Below are 20,580 nucleotides of genomic sequence, written 5' to 3'. Positions count from 1 at the left end.
TTAAGAACAAAAAGGTTCAGGATAAATTATGGTGTATAGGTGACCATAATTTGGAAGAAACGATTTGCCATAGCTAAATCCACTGAAATGTCAGAAAAATGGATGGATATAGTAGTTAAATAAAGTTCAGATTCTAGTAAAACCAATACGGAAGAAGAAATATGCATTGTAAAGCCCAAAGCGGATGGCAAAAATATTATGCCTACACAAGTGAGAACAAAAAATGCTTATAGTATCAATAACAGAAGAACAGATTTTACTAATAGCTCTGTGTCATGTTTTAGGTGTGGTAGCAGATCACACATTGCTTCTTTCCAGGGCTGTCCTGCTACGAACAAAACATGTAACGTCTGTGGTAGGTTGGGACACTTTAGTAATGTTTGTAGAGAAAAACGTTATAATGCCCAATGACGAGCAGGACAATCACGTCCACCCACTAACACTATTACTCCTACAAAGGTATCTTCCATTAGAAATGTTGAGGATGTAAAACAGGACCTTGACAGAGGTTTCTATTGTTCAAAGTGGGTGTGTAGTGTTAACCAGTAAGAAATCCCCCAAATGTATTTTCATATCTTTACTATTGCCATTGAGCTTATGGTGGATTCTGGGTCCCCGTGGACTATAATTACTAAGGAATACTTTAATGAAAAATTACAAGATGTGTGTGATATTTCTAGCATACGACCATCGGATATAATAGCAGAAGGCTTCAATGGGAGGTGGGGAGGAGAAAAATGATATCTCATTTTGGAGCAACCAATTTGGAAAAGTTTTCTGTGATCAGTTAGGGAAATTGAAAAACTTTGCACATAAAATTGTGTTGGAGGAAGGGGCACTTCCGGTTAAACAAACGCTAAGAGGGTTTCCTCTAAATGTTAGAGATGAACTAAAGGAAATGTTAAATGATTTGCTGAAGGACAACATTATAGAGCCCATTGAGTCGTCAGAATGGGTTTCGCCCATAGTTTTAGTGTGGAAGCCCGACCAAAAATTGAGAGTCTGCATTGATTTGAGGGCACTCAAGTCCGATATTGTAATTGATTGTCATCCCCTTCCCAATATTAATGAGCTTGTTTCCCTTTTTGATGGTGCGCAGAACTACTCCACATTGGATCTTAGGTCGGCGTACCATCAAATTGAGCTTACTGAAGAATCTAAAAAGTATACAGCCTTCATCACTTCTATAGTACTTTTCCAATACAAAAGGATGCCTTTTGGGTTGGCATTTGCTGCCAACTGGTTATGTTCCAAATTTTTAGAGACCTTGATGTGTTTGTCAAGTGCTTTCAGGAGGACATCTTACTTTTTTCGAAAGATGAGGTTGAGCATGCTTCACACTTAGATGAAGTGTGTAGTAGACTGCAGAGGTATGGTCTTACCCTTAAGGCACACAAATGCAAACTTTTTAGGAAATCTGTTGAGCACTTGGGCCATACATTATTGGGTGAAGGTTTAATTCCTAAAAAATCAAATGTGGAAGCCATTCTCAGTGCTCCAGCCCCAAACAATAAGGAACAACTGCTTTCTTTTGCGGGCATGTGTGAATATTACAGCAAATTTGTAGTTAATTTTGCTACCGAAATGGAGCCATTAAGAAGATTATTAAGGCAAAGTAATACATTTGTTTGGGAAGCTGAACAAGAAAAAGCATTCACTGATATAAAAAACGATATTGTCAATTCACCAACTTTGAAACCTTTTAGGATGGGTAGGAAATCTATCATCACCACTGACGCAAGTTTGTATGGTTTGGGGTGTGTGCTATCTCAAACGGATGGTGTCATTGAATGGAATGTGGCTTTTTCTTCTAGGACGTTGAGTGAGACGGAGCGCAGGTATGCGGTTATTGAACGAGAGCTGCTTTCTTGTGTGTGGGCCATTGAACATTACAGAATTTATATATGGGGCAGCAAGTTTATCCTGAGAACCGACCATAAGCCGCTTGTACATATCTTATCGGTTGGTGGAGGTTGGAACTCCACAGCAAGAATTGCACGCTTGGCATCAAAGTTACAGGTATACAATTTTACAGTAGAATACATTCCTGGAAAAAAAAAGTGTTACTGCTGACTGTCTGTCACGTCTTCCTTGTGAAAGGAAGGGGGATAATGTTAATGGACTTAGGGAGATCGATTTTGTTTTAAGTCTTTCTGATTTTGTTTCTCCTCAGTATCAGGATATCACTGAATAGTTTTGGATGAAATGTCAAGATGAGGATGAGAAATTGGTAATGTTAAAGAAATATCATTTAGAGGGTTGGCCCAATAAAGCTAATGTCAGGGATGATTTACTTCCATTTTATAATGTGGCAGATGAGTTGTGTTGTGAAGGTGAATTGATTTTCAAATCTGGTAAATGTATTCCGCCAGGTGGTGTACAAGAGCTGATACTTAAGTTAGCACACAAAACTCATCCTAGCATCTCAGCCATGAAGCGTCTGATAAGGTTACATTTTTGGTGGCCAGGGATGGATAGGTTTATTGACCATACGGTTAGAGAGTGTAGCGAGTGTTGTAGTAATGATAAGATGCTAAAATTGTATGTTCCACCCCTTAAAACAGTGGAATGGCCAGAGTTTCCTTGGAACAAAATAGCTTTTGACATTTCAGGCCCTTTCCATATTTTACCAGAGGCCTCACGCTTTGCTTTAGTCATGATAGATTATCATTCTAAATGGTCAGAAGTGAAATTTGTGGCTAAAGTAACTTCTGAGGTTGTTATTTCCTTTTTCAAGGAAGTTTTTGCAAGAGAAGGATGCCCTTCTGTGTTAGTGTCTGACAATGGTGTGCAGTTAGTTTCATCTGAGATGAAATCATTTTTACAGACCTGCAATATTAAACACATTCGGACATCTCTTTATGAACCACATGAGAACGGACAGGTTGAGCGCTTTAACCGAGTATTAAAGAGTTTTGTTGCTGATGCTATTAAGGAGAGAAGTAATTGGTTAAATGTGCTCAGGGAAAAGCTTTGGACATATCGTATAACTCCTCATACCACCACAGAGGTTAGTCCTTTCAAACTACTTAAAGGTAGATATCCTGCCTCAGTTATATGTCCTTGGAGGTTTAAGGAGAAGTGTAAACATTTGGGAGAGGATGAGGTTGACATTCAAAAGGTTGCAAACAAAGTTAGTTGTAAACAAAGTAAGTCAGCAGTGTGGTACAATAAGAAGTGGAAAACAAAAGAGCATAGTTTGGCTGTTGGTGATTGGGTCAGGATTTTGAAACCTTACATAGTTAGCAAGGGAATGAGTAAGTTTGGTAGACCAATTCAAATCAAAAGAGTTTTCAGTAATTCTGTTATCACTCAAGATGGCAAAGTCTGGAATGTGAGCAAGGTTGCTAAATGTCCAACACAATATGATGAACAGTTCCAGTTTCAAGGTAATTTAAGTCGAGGTGTTACTTCCAATGGTGAGACTGGTTCGAGTTCCTTTTCTGACTCAGTAGCATCAAGAGTCAAAGATGATATGCGTGTCAGAAGAAGACCCACTGCTTTACAGGATTTCATATAATATATATATTTTGTTTATTTATTTAATGATGAAGATGTGTTATATTCTGTAATAGTTGTATTATTATGTAACCTTTAATCCTGTCTCTTTAACTCTTTAACTGCATGTGACATGTTATGTTTCTGTATACATTCCATATTCTGAACAGAGCTTTGCTCATGCAGCATTCTGTACTGTTTGTCAGTTTTAACCTGGATACTGCTGTACTAGGATATGATGCTGTGCTGTTAAATAAACTTCATGAAAATCAAGCTTTCCCTGGATTATTACAGTCACTTTGAGCAACACCGCACTTTCAGACCGGTAACAGGGACTACTTCGCTTCGCACTCCCCCACAAAGCTTACAGTGCTCCTACCCTCCTTTCCTACTTTTTTGCCCTTTTTTCCCATTACTGGCTTCAACAAAATCACAAAATGGTGGCCAACACTTCCTAGTTGCAACCGCTCGCAGCCAATAAGCAGCAAGCTCCTGCTCGTAACGCCTCAGCCAATAAGATGGCAGAATTCCCAAATATTGATATCTGTAAATTTTGATATTTCTCAAAAACTACTGAACAGATTTACATCAAGGTTACGAAAACTAGGCCAAGACCCTTCTCCATGCCAAATTTGGGGTAATTCCGTTCACCTCTTCGACCTGTAGCCTTGTCTAAATTTTCCTACGGAAATTAACATGGAGAAAACACGTTTTGGGACCCCCATTTTTTCTCAGCCTCCCCTTGACGCATCACCCCCAAACTTTCAACATAGGAGCTGATATCAACAAAGAATTAGATTTGAAAATGTCATGAAGATTCCTCAAACAACGCCAAAGTTATTGGGAGTAGAATGTTGTGATTTTCCTATGGTAACCAGGTCTTAACTATAACTACCTACTGGCGACCGCCAGTAGGATATATCTATCTATCTATCTATCTATCTATCTATCTATCTATCTATCTATCTATCTATCTATCTATCTATCTATCTATCTATCTATCTATCTATCTATCTATCTATCTATCTATCTATCTATCTATCTATCTATCTATCTATCTATCTATTTATCTATCTCTCTATCTATATATATATATTGCTGAACCACAACCAGCTGGTTGCCTTTCTTGCACCACAACACGACACAGCGACCAAAGGTAAGTTGCTCCAAGGTATTTTGTTTAGCAGATTACAGGGCTATGAGGCGTTTTGGCAGGATCGTTGCCTGATCACATTCAGAGCCAAATTCCCAATTCGCATATCTGTGCTCTCCTACCACCACGTGATGCTAAAAGACACAGAAAAAAACCCTGCACACCTTACGAAAGTTCATTGCTAATACAGTTATTTTTCTCCATTTATTTGTTTTTTAAATTTCATCATTTAAATACGTGCTCTGGTGCATAAATACGTTTGTAGAGAGGTGAGCAACCCAATATACCCTCGCGGGCTGGGCAGAGGAATACATTGTAAATTGAGCCAGCAAGGGATTTTATTTATGGTGTGAGAGATCACCTAATGGGAGATTTAACTTAATTATGAGCTCGCATTATTTATGAGCGATAGCTGAACAAATAGTGGATAATTGTTCTGAATAAATAATGTTACCACACTAACATTATAGTATTGAATTATTATATGTAATGATACAACAACCAGGTATATTGATGTCAAAAAAAGTTTGTTATTTTATTAGAAACAAAGAGTTGATCATTCATTAAAAATAGGGTACTAGGATTGCAAACAAAGATATACTGGGAGAATATTACATGTTCCACTAGTATATCAAACAAAGTCTAAGCTGCTAATAAATATCAACATTGATTTCAACTAAACAATTGGAAGAAAATCAATAGCGATGAGTGAATCAAATGCAGGATTAGACACTGTGGTCGACGTTCGGTCTTTTTGTAATTGTTTCATAAGACCATCTTCAGGACAGAGAATAAAAGCAAAAGATTGTAGACCCTATATAGTCCACGCATGCACTTCCTAGCCAGGTAAGTGATGAACTGTCAATCTGAAACTGACGTCTGCTTGGTTCTATGACTTCAAATTCCAGCAGGTGCTTTTTGTTTGAGCTTGATGAAGCTGCTTGGGATTCTTTTTATTTCTCAAGGTCAGGCTTAACAAGGGTTGCTTGAGGCTTGTGTTGTGAGTAGAATTTAATTCTCTCGTTTTTGGGAATCTGAGGAAGTCGTTCGGGTGTTTCCCTCGAATCGGACGTGGCAGCGGATTCAAACGAAAAACAGCAGCAGTTTTTCGTTTGAATCCGCTGCCACGTCGGATTCAAGGGAAACACCCGAACGACTTCTTCAGATTCCCAAAAACGAGAGAATTAAATTCTACCCACAACTCAAGCCTCAAGCAACCCTTGTTAAGCCTGACCTTGAGAAATAAAAAGAATCCCAAGCAGCTTCATCAAGCTCAAACAAAAAGCACCTGCTGGAATTTGAAGTCATAGAACCAAGTAGACGTCAGTTTCAGATTGACAGTTCATCACTTACCTGGCTAGGAAGTGCATGCGTGGACTATATAGGGTCTACAATCTTTTGCATTTATTCTCTGTCCTTAAGATGGTCTTATGAAACAATTACAAAAAGACCGAACGTCGACCACAGTGTCTAATCCTGCATTTGATTCACTCATCGCTATTGATTTTCTTCCAATTGTTTAGTTGAAATCAATGTTGATATTTATTAGCAGCTTAGACTTTGTTTGATATACTAGTGGAACATGTAATATTCTCCCAGTATATCTTTGTTTGCAATCCTAGTACCCTATTTTTAATGAATGATCAACTCTTTGTTTCTAATAAAATAACAAACTTTTTTTGACATCAATATACCTGGTTGTTGTATCATTACATATAATAATTCAATACTATAATGTTAGTGTGGTAACATTATTTATTCAGAACAATTATCCACTATTTGTTCAGCTATCGCTCATAAATAATGCGAGCTCATAATTAAGTTAAATCTCCCATTAGGTGATCTCTCACACCATAAATAAAATCCCTTGCTGGCTCAATTTACAATTTATTCCTGGTGCATAAATAGCACTGTGATTTAATGTATAACACTTTAACTTTGGGTCATGTCTTTTTCCTCTTATTTGATTATTTTTTTATCGTTTCAATTCAATGAATTTTAATTGTTCCAAGAAGAAAAGCCCTTGCCTGAGTGTTTCAAGAAGGTGGTATTTTCTTACTACGTCATTTTCACATAGTGCCCGGTTGTTAGTGATTTGGTTATTTAGTCCAGACATATATATGTGTGTGTATTTAACAATCTTTTAGAAAGCACTGATGGATGATGCCTTCAGTAATGTCATTTGAGTTCATTAGATATGTCATCAGTGATGTCACTAACCATGTCCTGAGTGATGTAATATGTGTCATCAGTAGTGCATTGCAGGGGTGTAAGTTATAATTAACTATAACTGCTGAATTTCACTGGTTTTGTGTAAGTAAAATCTGAGCCTAACTATATTGTCCTTGTAGTCTTTGGTTTTTACAGTGAATTTCTAGGGTTTTCTTAATTCACTTTCTAATTCCTAACTATAACTTCCCTGTAGCCTTTGGAATTTTCAGTGAATATATTATATATATATAAATACATCACTGCCACTCTTGATTGTTGTATACCGGGAACAAGGAAGTGCACTCTCAGGAAACCATTTAATTTATTTATTGCCAAACAAAACCCTGGACAGGCGCATTTAGGCACACTGCCTTTCTCAATGACAGTCCTTCCAGTCCTTGGCAGCCATATTACCATTGACTGAAAATTCAGTGTAGTATATTACATATGCCAATACATCAATGCTTCACTGATCCACACGTGCATTCCCTATGGATGCACTACGATGCCATTGTATACGGAATTCCCTCAATGTAAAAAAGAATCATAATCAAGCAATAAACGCACATTTCGCCACAATGTGGTACTACCAACCATCTCCATAATGGCCTATATTGAAATATCATGTATATATGTGCACCCACTTATTCAGTAAACATTAAGATGCATATTCCTAGTGGTGGTAGACTGAATATAGACCTTTATGGGCTAATCTATAACTCAGATATTTGGAATAATTCATATTAATACATTGTGCACATATTTTAACACAGTGTTACACAGCCAACCATGTCCCTTGTCTTACAGTGTCATACATACATGTACATTCACTAATTGAACAAATATGAAGATACATGCTCCTATTAGTAATTAGGTACATATAGCCCTGTATGGGCATATCCTCATCAAAAGTATTTGAGATATTCATTATTTTTTGCACACATTTTTAAAATACCATTAAAGATACTTCATTTTATTTGTAAATAAAACGGTATCTCTGTTCTCACCATAATTTCCTAGTCACAGTTGGACCTGGTATATTCCAGCATTGCACAAATGATGCGCTGTATGGACTTAGTTTAACAAAACTAGAGCGACCCTAATGTCCACGTGAACATCGGTATCAAGCGTTGAACTACATTCTCCTGTTCAGAGATGCGCAGTTAAATGAGCTGCGTATCTCTGATCGTGAGAACGCGTTTCTTCACCACTTAAAGATCAGCCTAAACATAATTGACGAGCTGTACCTTCTTCAAGGTTGTTATCCTCGCAGAATCCTTAAACTACTTGTACTTTAAGATCATACACGGCAATTGTATGCCTCCTTGGATGAGGCCAATGATGCCACAAGTCTATAGCAACTACTTCTGCCAGTTCAACAGTGTAAATTGTTGCAGTGGCCTGCCAAGATCCCCCTCTAACAATACAGTGGTCCTCACATTAATAGATGAGACCACATCCAATACATAGCTATCCCCGACTACGCCAGACCCAACACCACCATCGCCAACCGCCTGACCTACTGGTCCAACGTCAACGACGACGAGACACGCAAGGTCATGAACTCCATCCACTCAAGATCTCTGTCAGACCCGTGCCCACACCACATATTCAACAAAGCAGACGCTGTCATCGCATCCCAACTACGGAAGGTCATCAACATCTCCTTCGAAACAGCGACATTCCCGGAAAGCTGGAAACACGCCGAAATTAACGCCCTCCTCAGGAAGCCCAAGGCGGACCCCAAGGACCTCAAGAACTTCCGGCCCATCTCCCTGCTCCCGTTCCTGGCGAAAGTCATCGAGAAAATCGTCAAAATGCAACTGGCCTGCCACCTGGAAGACAACATCTTGGACCCATCCCAGTCCGGGTTCAGACGAAACCACAGCACCGAGACAACCCTCATCGCCGCCACAGACGACATCAGGTGCCAACTAGACAACGGCGAAACATCAGCCCTCATCCTCCTGGACCTGTCAGCCGCCTTCGACACGGTCTGCCATCGCACTCTAAAGACACGCCTCCTAGAAGCCTGAATCGAAGAGAAGGCCCTTGACTGGACCACGTCCTTCCTCTCCGGCAGAACCCAGAGCGTCCGCCTCCTGCCCTTCCGATTCGAGGCCACCGCCATCATCTGCAGCGTCCCCCAGGGCTCATCCCTCAGCCCGACGCTGTTCAACGTCTACATGGCCCCCCTCGCACAAGTGGCCCGCCAACACAACCTCAACATCATCTCCTACGCCGACAACACCCAGCTCATCCTCACCAAGGACCCGCACACCGCCAAAACCAACCTCCACAAGGGAATGAAGGCCGTCGCCGACTGGATGAAGAACAGCCGTCTGAAGCTGAACTCGGACAAGACTTAGGTACTCATCCTCGGACACACCCCCTCAGCCTGGGACGACTCCTGGTGGCCGACCACACTGGGAACAGCACCAACACCCACCGACCATGCACGCAACCTAGGATTCATCCTCAACTCCTCCTTCTCCATGTCTAAACAGGTCAACGCTGTCTCCTCCTCCTGCTACAACACCCTCCGCATGCTCCGCAGGATCTACAAGTGGATCCCGACCGAAACAAGAAGAACGGTGACACAGGCCCTCATCAGCAGCAGACTGGACTACGGCAATGCACTCTACGCAGGAATCCTAGCCAAACACCTACGACGACTACGACGCATTCAAAACACCTCTGCCCGACTGATCGTCAACGTCCCCCGCAGCAAGTCAAGTCAAGTCAAGTCAGAGAATTTATATAGCGCACTACATACCCAGAGGGTCTCAAGGCGCTAAGGAGGGGGGGGAGGATTACTTGTCAAATATCCACGTTTTAAGTTGCTTTCTGAAAGCTAGGTGGTTCTGGGTAAGGCGAAGGTGAGTGGGGAGTGAGTTCCATGTTTTAGCAGCCAGGTAAGAGAAGGATCTGCCTCCCATGGTGGTCTTGTTGATGCGAGGTACAGTGGCGAGGGCTTGGCTGGAGGAACGTAGTTGGCGGGAGGGGGTGTAGAAGGACAGTGGCGAGGGCTTGGCTGGAGGAACGTAGTTGGCGGGAGGGGGTGTGAAGGACAGTCTTGAGTTGAGGCATTCTGGTCCGATGTCGTAGAGTGATTTGTGTGCGTGGGTTAGCAGTCGGAAAGTGATTCTCTTATTGACGGGTAGCCAGTGGAGGTCTTTCAGGTGACCAGAGATGTGTTCGTTGCGTGGGATGTCTAATATGATTCTGGCTGAGGCGTTTTGGATTCGTTGGAGTTTCTTTTGGAGTTTAGCGGTAGTGCCTGCGTAGAGGGTGTTTCCGTAGTCCAGTCGGCTCGTGACCAAAGCATGGGTGACTGTTTTCCTGGTTTCGGTGGGGATCCATCGAAATTTTTTTTGAGCATGCGAAGAATGTTGAAGCAAGATGAGGATACGGCGCTGACTTGTCTGTTCATTGAAAGGGAAGAACCCAGGATAACGCCTAGGTTCCGTGCGTGGTCTGTCGGGATGGGTGCTTTTCCAAGGGCTTCCGGCCACCAAGAGTCATCCCATGCAGAGGGGGAAGTACCTAGGATGAGGACTTCTGTTTTATCTGAGTTCAGTTTCAGGCGGCTGTGTTTCATCCATTCAGCAACTTCTTTCATTCCTTCGTGTAGGTTAGTTTTGGCGGTGCTGGGGTCCTTGGTGAGAGAAAGGATCAGTTGAGTGTCATCCGCGTAAGAGATGATGTTGAGGTTGTGTTGGCGGGCGATGGTCGCGAGGGGGCTCATGTACACGTTGAAGAGGGTGGGGCTGAGAGAGGATCCTTGTGGTACGCCACAGATGACTTCGGTGGCCTCGGACTTGAATGGTGGAAGGCAGACTCTCTGGGTTCTTCCGGTGAGGAACGAGGTGATCCATTCCAGTGCTTTTCCTTGGATTCCGATGTTTCTGAGGCGCTGTAGAAGGGTGCTATGGCAGACTGTGTCGAAGGCTGCGGAGAGGTCGAGGAGGATGAGGGCGACTGTGTCTCCATTGTCCAGTAGAGTTCGAATGTCGTCTGTTGCTGCGATGAGGGCGGTCTCAGTGCTGTGTTTTGCTCGGAAGCCAGATTGTGAGGAGTCGAGGGATTTGTTGGCTTCGAGGAAAGCGGCGAGCTGGTTGTTGACAGCTTTCTCGATGACTTTGGCCGGGAATGGGAGGAGCGAGATGGGGCGGTAATTTTTGGAGTGCGGTGGGGTCCGCTGTGGGTTTTTTCAGAAGGGTGGTGAGTTCAGCGTGTTTCCAGTTTTCTGGAAAGGTGGCGGAGTTGAAGGAGCAGTTGATGACGTCTCGGAGGTGCGGTGCTATGACGGAGTCTGCTTTGTTGAAGATGTGGTGAGGGCATGGGTCTGTCGGGGATCCTGAGTGGATGGAGTTCATTAGGCGGATGGTGTCCTCAGTGGAGATTGGGTTCCAGTCGTTAAGGGTGTTCGCGGGGGGAGAGTGTTCAGCATGTGGTTGGGGGGGTTGGGCTCCGTGTTGGTTGTCGAAGCTGTTGTGGATGTCTGCAATCTTGTTGTGGAAGAATGAGGCTAGGGAGTCGCAGAGGGCTTGAGAGGGGGTGATGTCGTTGGAGTTGGCCGAGGGATTGGAAAACTCCTTGACGATGTTGAAAAGTTCCTTGCTGTTGTGGGCGTTGTTGTCAAGTCGATCCTTGAATGCTGTTTTCTTGGTCTTTCGGATTAGTTGGTGGTGAGTGCGGGTGGCGTTTTTGAAGGCGTCCTTGGTGCTGGTGGTTGGGTCTTTTTTCCACGCTTTTTCAAGGGTGCGGCAGAGTTTCTTGGACTTCTTAAGATCATCGTTGAACCATGAGGCCTTCTTGTTGCCAGGTTTGCTTTGGCGTTTTTTCAGTGGTGCTAAGGTGTCGGCGGTGTTGGATAACCATAGGGTGAAGTTGGCGGCGGCTAGGTTTGGGTCCGAGGAGTGGGCTGGGGTGTTTAGAAGGAGCGATGAGGAGATCTGGTCGGTGGTGATTTTGTTCCAGTTTCTTTGCAGAGTTGGTTGGAGGTGGTTGGTGGGTTTGGGCTTGTTGTAGGTGAAGTGGACGCAGCTGTGGTCAGTCCAGAGGAGATCCGTAGTGTGGCTGAAGGAGACATGATTGCTGGAGGTGAGGATGGGGTCGAGTGTGTGACCTGCGATGTGGGTGGGGGAAGTGACCAGTTGTTTAAGTCCGAGGTTGGCGAGGTTGTCCAGGAGGGTGGTGGTGTTGCGGTCGTTGATCTTTTCTAGGTGAAAGTTGAGGTCTCCCAGAAGGATGTATTCTTTGGAGGGGAGCGCGTGTGGAGTGATGAAGTCCGTGATGTCTTCACTGAATTTTGAGCGGGGTCCTGGTGGTCTGTAGAGGAGGGTGCCTCTGAGTGTGGTTTTGGGGTCGATGTGGATCTGGAAGTGAAGGTGTTCGAAGTTGGCGAGGTTGGCGTCAGAGCTGGTTGAGATGCGGATTGATTTCTTGTGGACGATAGCGATTCCTCCTCCTGTGTGGCTGGTACGGTCTTTGCGAGTGATCTTATAGTCTTCAGGGATGGCAATGGTGATGTCTGGGGCGGAGGAAGCGTTCATCCATGTTTCCGTTAGGAAGGCGACGTCCGGGGAGGTGGTGTCAAGTAGATTCCATAGGTCAATGGCGTGCCTGTGGACTGAACGGGTGTTGAGAAGGATGCATTGTAGGTGGTTGGGGTCGGGAGTCAGTGGTGTGGTCGTAGCGGAGATGTTGTCGGTGCCGCTGAATTTGCGGGAGTAGCAGGAGAAAGGTCCATGGGTTTGTCCGGGGGCGGCTTGGACGCAGTTGGGGGCGCGTCCGGGGTTAAGGGCTAGGAGGGCGGCGGCATCGTAGGTAATGCGGGGGGGCTGGGCAGCGCGAGGGGCAGGGGGTCTGGCGCTGGGCGCGGTCCAGGCGCGGACGGGCGTAGACGGGCTTACCTTTGGCGCACCTTCGGCGCGGGTTGGGCGCGGTCGCTGCGCGTGGACGCTGCGCGTTAGGTCATTGGTCATAAATGGATGGTAGAGGGGGCGGAGCGTGGGAGGGGCAGCAGCTGGGAGGAGGCGGTGGCGGGAGGAGGGGCGGACCAGGGGAAAAACCAAAACACAAAATGGAGGGTCAAAGGCCAGGGGCAGCAAATGCACAGCGTGAAACGAGTCTTACACGCACAAAACAGCAGAAAAGTCTGAGTTACAGCCTCAGAGACGTTGCGCTGCTAATTAAATAAATAAGGCGACAGTGCGGCACATATAAATAATTAAAGCGACAATGCAGCGCAATTCAGAGAGTACAGTTCAGCGCTATGGAGCGACAGTGCAGCGCTAGCAGTTAAATAAATAAAGGACAATGCAGCGTTAGGAGCTGAAATGCAGGAAAACAGACGATACCAGCATGTAGCTCAGCTGTGGCGTGGGGGAGCAACCGGACTGAATGAGGGTCCAGGCGGTCACAGGGAGCTCGGGAGCGAGGAAGGGTATTACTCGTGGGTGGGAGGGGCAGCAGCTGGGAGGAGGCGGTGGCGGGAGGAGGGGCGGACCAGGGGAAAAACCACAACACAAAATGGAGGGTCAAAGGCCAGGGGCAGCAAATGCACAGCGTGAAACGAGTCTTACACGCACAAAACAGCAGAAAAGTCTGAGTTACAGCCTCAGAGACGTCGCGCTGCTAATTAAATAAATAAGGCGACAGTGCGGCACATATAAATAATTAAAGCGACAATGCAGCGCAATTCAGAGAGTACAGTTCAGCGCTATGGAGCGACAGTGCAGCGCTAGCAGTTAAATAAATAAAGGACAATGCAGCGTTAGGAGCTGAAATGCAGGAAAACAGACGATACCAGCGTGTAGCTCAGCTGTGGCGTGGGGGAGCAACCGGACTGAATGAGGGTCCAGGCGGAGCAGCCACATCACCCCCCACCTGAGAGGCCTACACTGGATCCCCGTCGACAAGAGGATCACCTTCAAGCTCCTCACCCACGCACACAAAGCACTCCACAATACCAGACCAGCCTACCTGAACAGCAGTCTCAGCTTCTACACTCCGACCCGCCAGCCTTGACCTCGCTGCTGTCCCCCGCATCCAAAGAACGACCTCCGGTGGCAGATCCTTCTCCTACCCTGCCACCAAGACTTGGAACACCCTCCCTACCCACCTACGGCAGACCTAAGACCTACTCGCCTTCAGAAGACTCCTCAAGACCTGGCTCTTCGAGCAGTAGCAGCATCCCCCGCCCATCCTCCCCATAGCGCCTAGAGACCCTCACGGGTAAGCAGCACGCTCTACAAGTACTCTGATTGATTGATTGATTGATTGATTGCAGTCCTGATAAGACGCTAGTATCTTGGAAAAGGGTCAAAATGCAGTGGACAAACAAAAAGACAGACTGGACTCATTTGTAAATAACACACTGAGAAGTTCCCTCTGCGTGTTTCACTGTATGAAAGAGAATTGTCTGTCTTCCTGATAAAATAACCAATATTCCTTGCGTCTTGATCACTGTGTTCCCTGTCTTCTGGTTTTGGTTTCTCTGATTCTGGGTTATTCTTTTCTTCTTTCTTCGAAAGTCCTCTATGACTCACAGATTTACAAATATTAAGTTATTTAATGTCCTTGCTTTAGAAATAAAATGTGATTCTGCTGAATCAAATCTAACTATAAAATGCTGGCTATTTTTAATTGAGTGTCCACTTAGATGAAATTTAGACAGAACTTCATCTGTCAAAAAAATAGAAAGTTAAATGTTGATATAGAACAAATCTGCACAGAAAATTGTGTTGTCATTTTTTGAATGAGTTCCATGTGAACACCTGTTCCAAGTTCTATACTATATGGTCTTAAGATATCTGGCTATGTGCATCAAAACAAGCACCTTGTCTCTCCGCACCAAAGGTTTTCACCTGAACATATAATGGGATAAATCCTCCAACCTATGGACCAAATGTTTTTAAAAAATGTAAATATTTTATCACAATTCACACATGATATAACCCTCATCAAGCATGCATGCATTGTAAGGTTTGTTTAGTCAAGGCACGCATGGTTGTAACACACAACCGTCTGCAATGGAGGGGTAGAGGATATTTGAGTAGTAGGTTACATTTTGTTTAATATATCAAATAATTAATTACCTGTGAAGAAGACGAACAAGACATCTGTTGAGGAGAGAAAAAAGTTTCAGCATATAAAGTAGGTGCAGAAAAACAGCTTAATTTAACACTTCTCTAGCGACTTAACTTTTGACACCCAGAGAGCCAGTCTCAAATCCAAAATAAAAAAGTATTGAAAAGCGTTAGATAGTTATAAAGCTATTTTACACACATTCAGTTCCTTTTGAAATCATTTAAGATATGACCCGGTAGCACCTCTGGCTAGAATTGAAGGATTTAGGTATTCTGAACCAGGACAGACGCCTATAGAAGTAGGTGTGCTGGACAGAAACAGTAGAGCTGGGGATGCAGATAGGGGAGGGGCACTTCTGGAAATAGTTTTGCTTTTCGATTCTACAAAAATAGAAACAGTCTTTGACTGGTGGTGACAAAATATAGAACACCTTCTTGGCTCCCTCCTATTGCCTGTTGGTTGAAGAGGGATGATAGCATGTTTGGTTTTGGGTGCTCAATACACTGGACAGGGGGACAAGATTCCAATGGAATGTGCAAAATGATGGGGCCCTGTAAGATTTTGGGGTATTTTCTGAGGGTGATGACTACTCACCTCATATAATAACCACAACTCTTGTCAGAAGAATGCACAAAATCACTGTGATCACCTGAGCTCAACCCACTGGTAGCTACAGCTCTAAGTAGACAGACTTAACTTAGAAGCAATGTGCAAAGTATTTATGCAGCAGTAAATCAGAAAAAAACGGAATAATTGATATTAATTAATTGTGCACATGTTTTACCATAGTGTGATACAGCCAACCATGGCCCTTGATACATGTACGTTCAATAATTAAACAGCGATGAACATACATGCTCCTATTAGTAATTAGGTACATATAGCCCTGTATGGGCATATCCTCATCACAAGTATATGAGATAATCATTATTATTTTTGCACACATATTTAAAATACAATTAAATATACTTCATTTTATTTGTAAATCTAAAGGCCTCCCTGTTCTCACCATAATTTCCTAATCACGGTTGGACCTGGTATATCTCAGCACTGCACAAATTGTGCCCTGTATGGGCTTAGTTTAACAAAAACAAGAGAGACCGTAATGTCCACATGAACATGGGTATCAAGTGTAGAACTGCATTCTCCCAATCAGAGACAGGCGGTGAAATGAGCTGTGAATCTCTGATCGCGAGAACGCGTTTCTTCACCACTTAAAGATCTGCCTGAACATAATTGATGAGCTGTACCTTCTTCAGGTTTGTTATCCCCACAGAATCCTTAAACTACTTGCACATTAAGATCATACACGGCAATTGTATGCCTTCTTGGATGAGGCCAATGATGCCACCAGTCTAAAGTAACTACTTCTGCTAGTTCAACAGTGTAGATTGTTGCATTGGCCTGCCAAGACCCCCCTCTAACAATACAGTGGTCCTCCCATTAATAGATGAGACCACATCCAATACCTAGCCACCCCCAGGTTTATTACAGTCCTGATAAGACACTAGTATCTTGGAAAAGGGTCAAAATGCAGAGGACAAACAAAAAGACAGACTGGACTCATTTGTAAATAACACACTGAGAAGTTCCCTCTGCGTGTTTCACTGTATGAAAGAGAATTGTCTGTCTTCCTGATAAAATAACCAATATTCCTTGCGTCTTGATCACTGTGTTCCCTGTCTTCTGGTTTTGGTTTCTCTGATTCTGGGTTATTCTTTTCTTCTTTCTTCGAAAGTCCTCTATGACTCACAGATTTACAAATATTAAGTTATTTAATGTCCTTGCTTTAGAAATAAAATGTGATTCTGCTGAATCAAATCTAACTATAAAATGCTGGCTATTTTTAATTGAGTGTCCACTTAGATGAAATTTAGACAGAACTTCATCTGTCAAAAAAATAGAAAGTTAAATGTTGATATAGAACAAATCTGCACAGAAAATTGTGTTGTCATTTTTTGAATGAGTTCCATGTGAACACCTGTTCCAAGTTCTATACTATATGGTCTTAAGATATCTGGCTATGTGCATCAAAACAAGCACCTTGTCTCTCCGCACCAAAGGTTTTCACCTGAACATATAATGGGATAAATCCTCCAACCTATGGACCAAATGTTTTTTAAAAATGTAAATATTTTATCACAATTCACACATGATATAACCCTCATCAAGGATGCATGCATTGTAAGGTTTGTTTATGGGATGTCTAATATGATTCTGGCTGAGGCGTTTTGGATTTGTTGGAGTTTCTTTTGGAGTTTAGCGGTAGTGCCTGCGTAGAGGGTGTTTCCGTAGTCCAGTCGGCTCGTGACCAAAGCATGGGTGACTGTTTTCCTGGTTTCGGTGGGGATCCATCGAAATGTTTTTTTGAGCATGCGAAGAATGTTGAAGCAAGATGAGGATACGGCGCTGACTTGTCTGTTCATTGAAAGGGAAGAATCCAGGATAACGCCTAGGTTCCGTGCGTGGTCTGTCGGGATGGGTGCTTTTCCAAGGGCTTCCGGCCACCAAGAGTCATCCCATGCAGAGGGGGAAGTACCTAGGATGAGGACTTCTGTTTTATCTGAGTTCAGTTTCAGGCGGCTGTGTTTCATCCATTCAGCAACTTCTTTCATTCCTTCGTGTAGGTTAGTTTTGGCGGTGCTGGGGTCCTTGGTGAGAGAAAGGATCAGTTGAGTGTCATCCGCGTAAGAGATGATGTTGAGGTTGTGTTGGCGGGCGATGGTCGCGAGGGGGCTCATGTATACGTTGAAGAGGGTGGGGCTGAGAGAGGATCCTTGTAGTACGCCACAGATGACTTCGGTGGCCTCGGACTTGAATGGTGGAAGGCGGACTCTCTGGGTTCTTCCGGTGAGGAACGAGGTGATCCATTCCAGTGCTTTTCCTTGGATTCCGATGTTTCTGAGGCGCTGTAGAAGGGTGCTATGGCAGACTGTGTCGAAGGCTGCGGAGAGGTCGAGGAGGATGAGGGCGACTGTGTCTCCATTGTCCAGTAGAGTTCGAATGTCGTCTGTTGCTGCGATGAGGGCGGTCTCAGTGCTGTGTTTTGCTCGGAAGCCAGATTGTGAGGAGTCGAGGGATTTGTTGGCTTCGAGGAAAGCGGCGAGCTGGTTGTTGACAGCTTTCTCGATGACTTTGGCCGGGAATGGGAGGAGCGAGATGGGGCGGTAATTTTTGAGTTCGGTGGGGTCCGCTGTGGGTTTTTTCAGAAGGGCGGTGAGTTCAGCGTGTTTCCAGTTTTCTGGAAAGGTGGCGGAGTTGAAGGAGCAGTTGATGACGTCTCGGAGGTGCGGTGCTATGACGGAGTCTGCTTTGTTGAAGATGTGGTGAGGGCATGGGTCTGTGGGGGATCCTGAGTGGATGGAGTTCATTAGGCGGATGGTGTCCTCAGTGGAGATTGGGTTCCAGTCGTTAAGGGTGTTCGCGGGGGGAGAGTGTTCAGCATGTGGTTGGGGGGGTTGGGCTCCGTGTTGGTTGTCGAAGCTGTTGTGGATGTCTGCAATCTTGTTGTGGAAGAATGAGGCTAGGGAGTCGCAGAGGGCTTGAGAGGGGGTGATGTCGTTGGAGTTGGCCGAGGGATTGGAAAACTCCTTGACGATGTTGAAAAGTTCCTTGCTGTTGTGGGCGTTGTTGTCAAGTCGATCCTTGAATGCTGTTTTCTTGGCCTTTCGGATTAGTTGGTGGTGAGTGCGGGTGGCGTTTTTGAAGGCATCCTTGGTGCTGGTGGTTGGGTCTTTTTTCCACGCTTTTTCAAGGGTGCGGCAGAGTTTCTTGGACTTCTTAAGATCATCGTTGAACCATGAGGCCTTCTTGTTGCCAGGTTTGCTTTGGCGTTTTTTCAGTGGTGCTAAGGTGTCGGCGGTGTTGGATAACCATAGGGTGAAGTTGGCGGCGGCTAGGTTTGGGTCCGAGGAGTGGGCTGGGGTGTTTAGAAGGAGCGATGAGGAGATCTGGTCGGTGGTGATTTTGTTCCAGTTTCTTTGCAGAGTTGGTTGGAGGTGGTTGGTGGGTTTGGGCTTGTTGTAGGTGAAGTGGACGCAGCTGTGGTCAGTCCAGAGGAGATCCGTAGTGTGGCTGAAGGAGACATGATTGCTGGAGGTGAGGATGGGGTCGAGTGTGTGACCTGCGATGTGGGTGGGGGAAGTGACCAGTTGTTTAAGTCCGAGGTTGGCGAGGTTGTCCAGGAGGGTGGTGGTGTTGCGGTCGTTGATCTTTTCTAGGTGAAAGTTGAGGTCTCCCAGAAGGATGTATTCTTTGGAGGGGAGCGCGTGTGGAGTGATGAAGTCCGTGATGTCTTCACTGAATTTTGCGCGGGGTCCTGGTGGTCTGTAGAGGAGGGTGCCTCTGAGTGTGGTTTTGGGGTCGATGTGGATCTGGAAGTGAAGGTGTTCGGAGTTGGCGAGGTTGGCGTCAGAGCTGGTTGAGATGCGGATTGATTTCTTGTGGACGATAGCGATTCCTCCTCCTGTGTGGCTGGTACGGTCTTTGCGAGTGATCTTATAGTCTTCAGGGATGGCAATGGTGATGTCTGGGGCGGAGGAAGCGTTCATCCATGTTTCCGTTAGGAAGGCGACGTCCGGGGAGGTGGTGTCAAGTAGATTCCATAGGTCAATGGCGTGCCTGTGGACTGAACGGGTGTTGAGAAGGATGCATTGTAGGTGGTTGGGGTCGGGAGTCAGTGGTGTGGTCGTAGCGGAGATGTTGTCGGTGCCGCTGAATTTGCAGGAGTAGCAGGAGAAAGGTCCATGGGTTTGTCCGGGGGCGGCTTGGACGCAGTTGGGGGAGCGTCCGGGGTTAAGGGCTAGGAGGGCGGCGGCATCGTAGGTAATGCGGGGGGGCTGGGCAGCGCGAGGGGCAGGGGGTCTGGCGCTGGGCGCGGTCCAGGCGCGGACGGGCGTAGACGGGCTTACCTTTGGCGCACCTTCGGCGCGGGTTGGGCGCGGTCGCTGCGCGTGGACGCTGCGCGTTAGGTCATTGGTCATAAATGGATGGTAGAGGGGGCGGAGCGTGGGAGGGGCAGCAGCTGGGAGGAGGCGGTGGCGGGAGGAGGGGCGGACCAGGGGAAAAACCAAAACACAAAATGGAGGGTCAAAGGCCAGGGGCAGCAAATGCACAGCGTGAAACGAGTCTTACACGCACAAAACAGCAGAAAAGTCTGAGTTACAGCCTCAGAGACGTCGCGCTGCTAATTAAATAAATAAGGCGACAGTGCGGCACATATAAATAATTAAAGCGACAATGCAGCGCAATTCAGAGAGTACAGTTCAGCGCTATGGAGCGACAGTGCAGCGCTAGCAGTTAAATAAATAAAGGACAATGCAGCGTTAGGAGCTGAAATGCAGGAAAACAGACGATACCAGCGTGTAGCTCAGCTGTGGCGTGGGGGAGCAACCGGACTGAATGAGGGTCCAGGCGGTCACAGGGAGCTCGGGAGCGAGGAAGGGTATTACTCGTGGGTGGGAGGGGCAGCAGCTGGGAGGAGGCGGTGGCGGAAGGAGGGGCGGACCAGGGGAAAAACCAAAACACAAAATGGAGGGTCAAAGGCCAGGGGCAGCAAATGCACAGCGTGAAACGAGTCTTACACGCACAAAACAGCAGAAAAGTCTGAGTTACAGCCTCAG

At 45.3% G+C, this 20,580-nt stretch overlaps 1 protein-coding gene across 5 annotated transcripts in view; it reads right to left on the bottom strand.

Annotated features, from left to right (window-relative positions):
- LOC147700442 (uncharacterized) overlaps window positions 1-20,580 on the bottom strand; it is a 450,712-nt gene that overhangs the window by 373,500 nt on the left and 56,632 nt on the right. For 3 of the 5 annotated variants that reach the window (XM_086933560.1, XM_086933559.1, XM_086933558.1), the window contains one exon: window positions 14,968-14,991. The exons of 1 other annotated variant lie outside the window; for it this stretch is intronic. In XM_086933560.1, the coding sequence (XP_086789686.1) occupies window positions 14,968-14,991 (24 nt within the window). Of the gene's footprint in view, window positions 1-14,967; window positions 15,044-20,580 lie in introns of all 5 variants that reach the window. One more of the 5 variants, XM_086933561.1, reaches the window with a different exon arrangement.

The sequence above is a fragment of the Lissotriton vulgaris genome, chromosome 8 (assembly GCF_964263255.1).
Source record: "Lissotriton vulgaris chromosome 8, aLisVul1.2, whole genome shotgun sequence".
In the NCBI taxonomy this organism is placed as follows: domain Eukaryota; kingdom Metazoa; phylum Chordata; class Amphibia; order Caudata; family Salamandridae; genus Lissotriton; species Lissotriton vulgaris.
The sequence above is the reverse complement of the archived record's forward strand: the minus strand, read 5'-3'. Positions and strand labels throughout refer to the sequence as shown.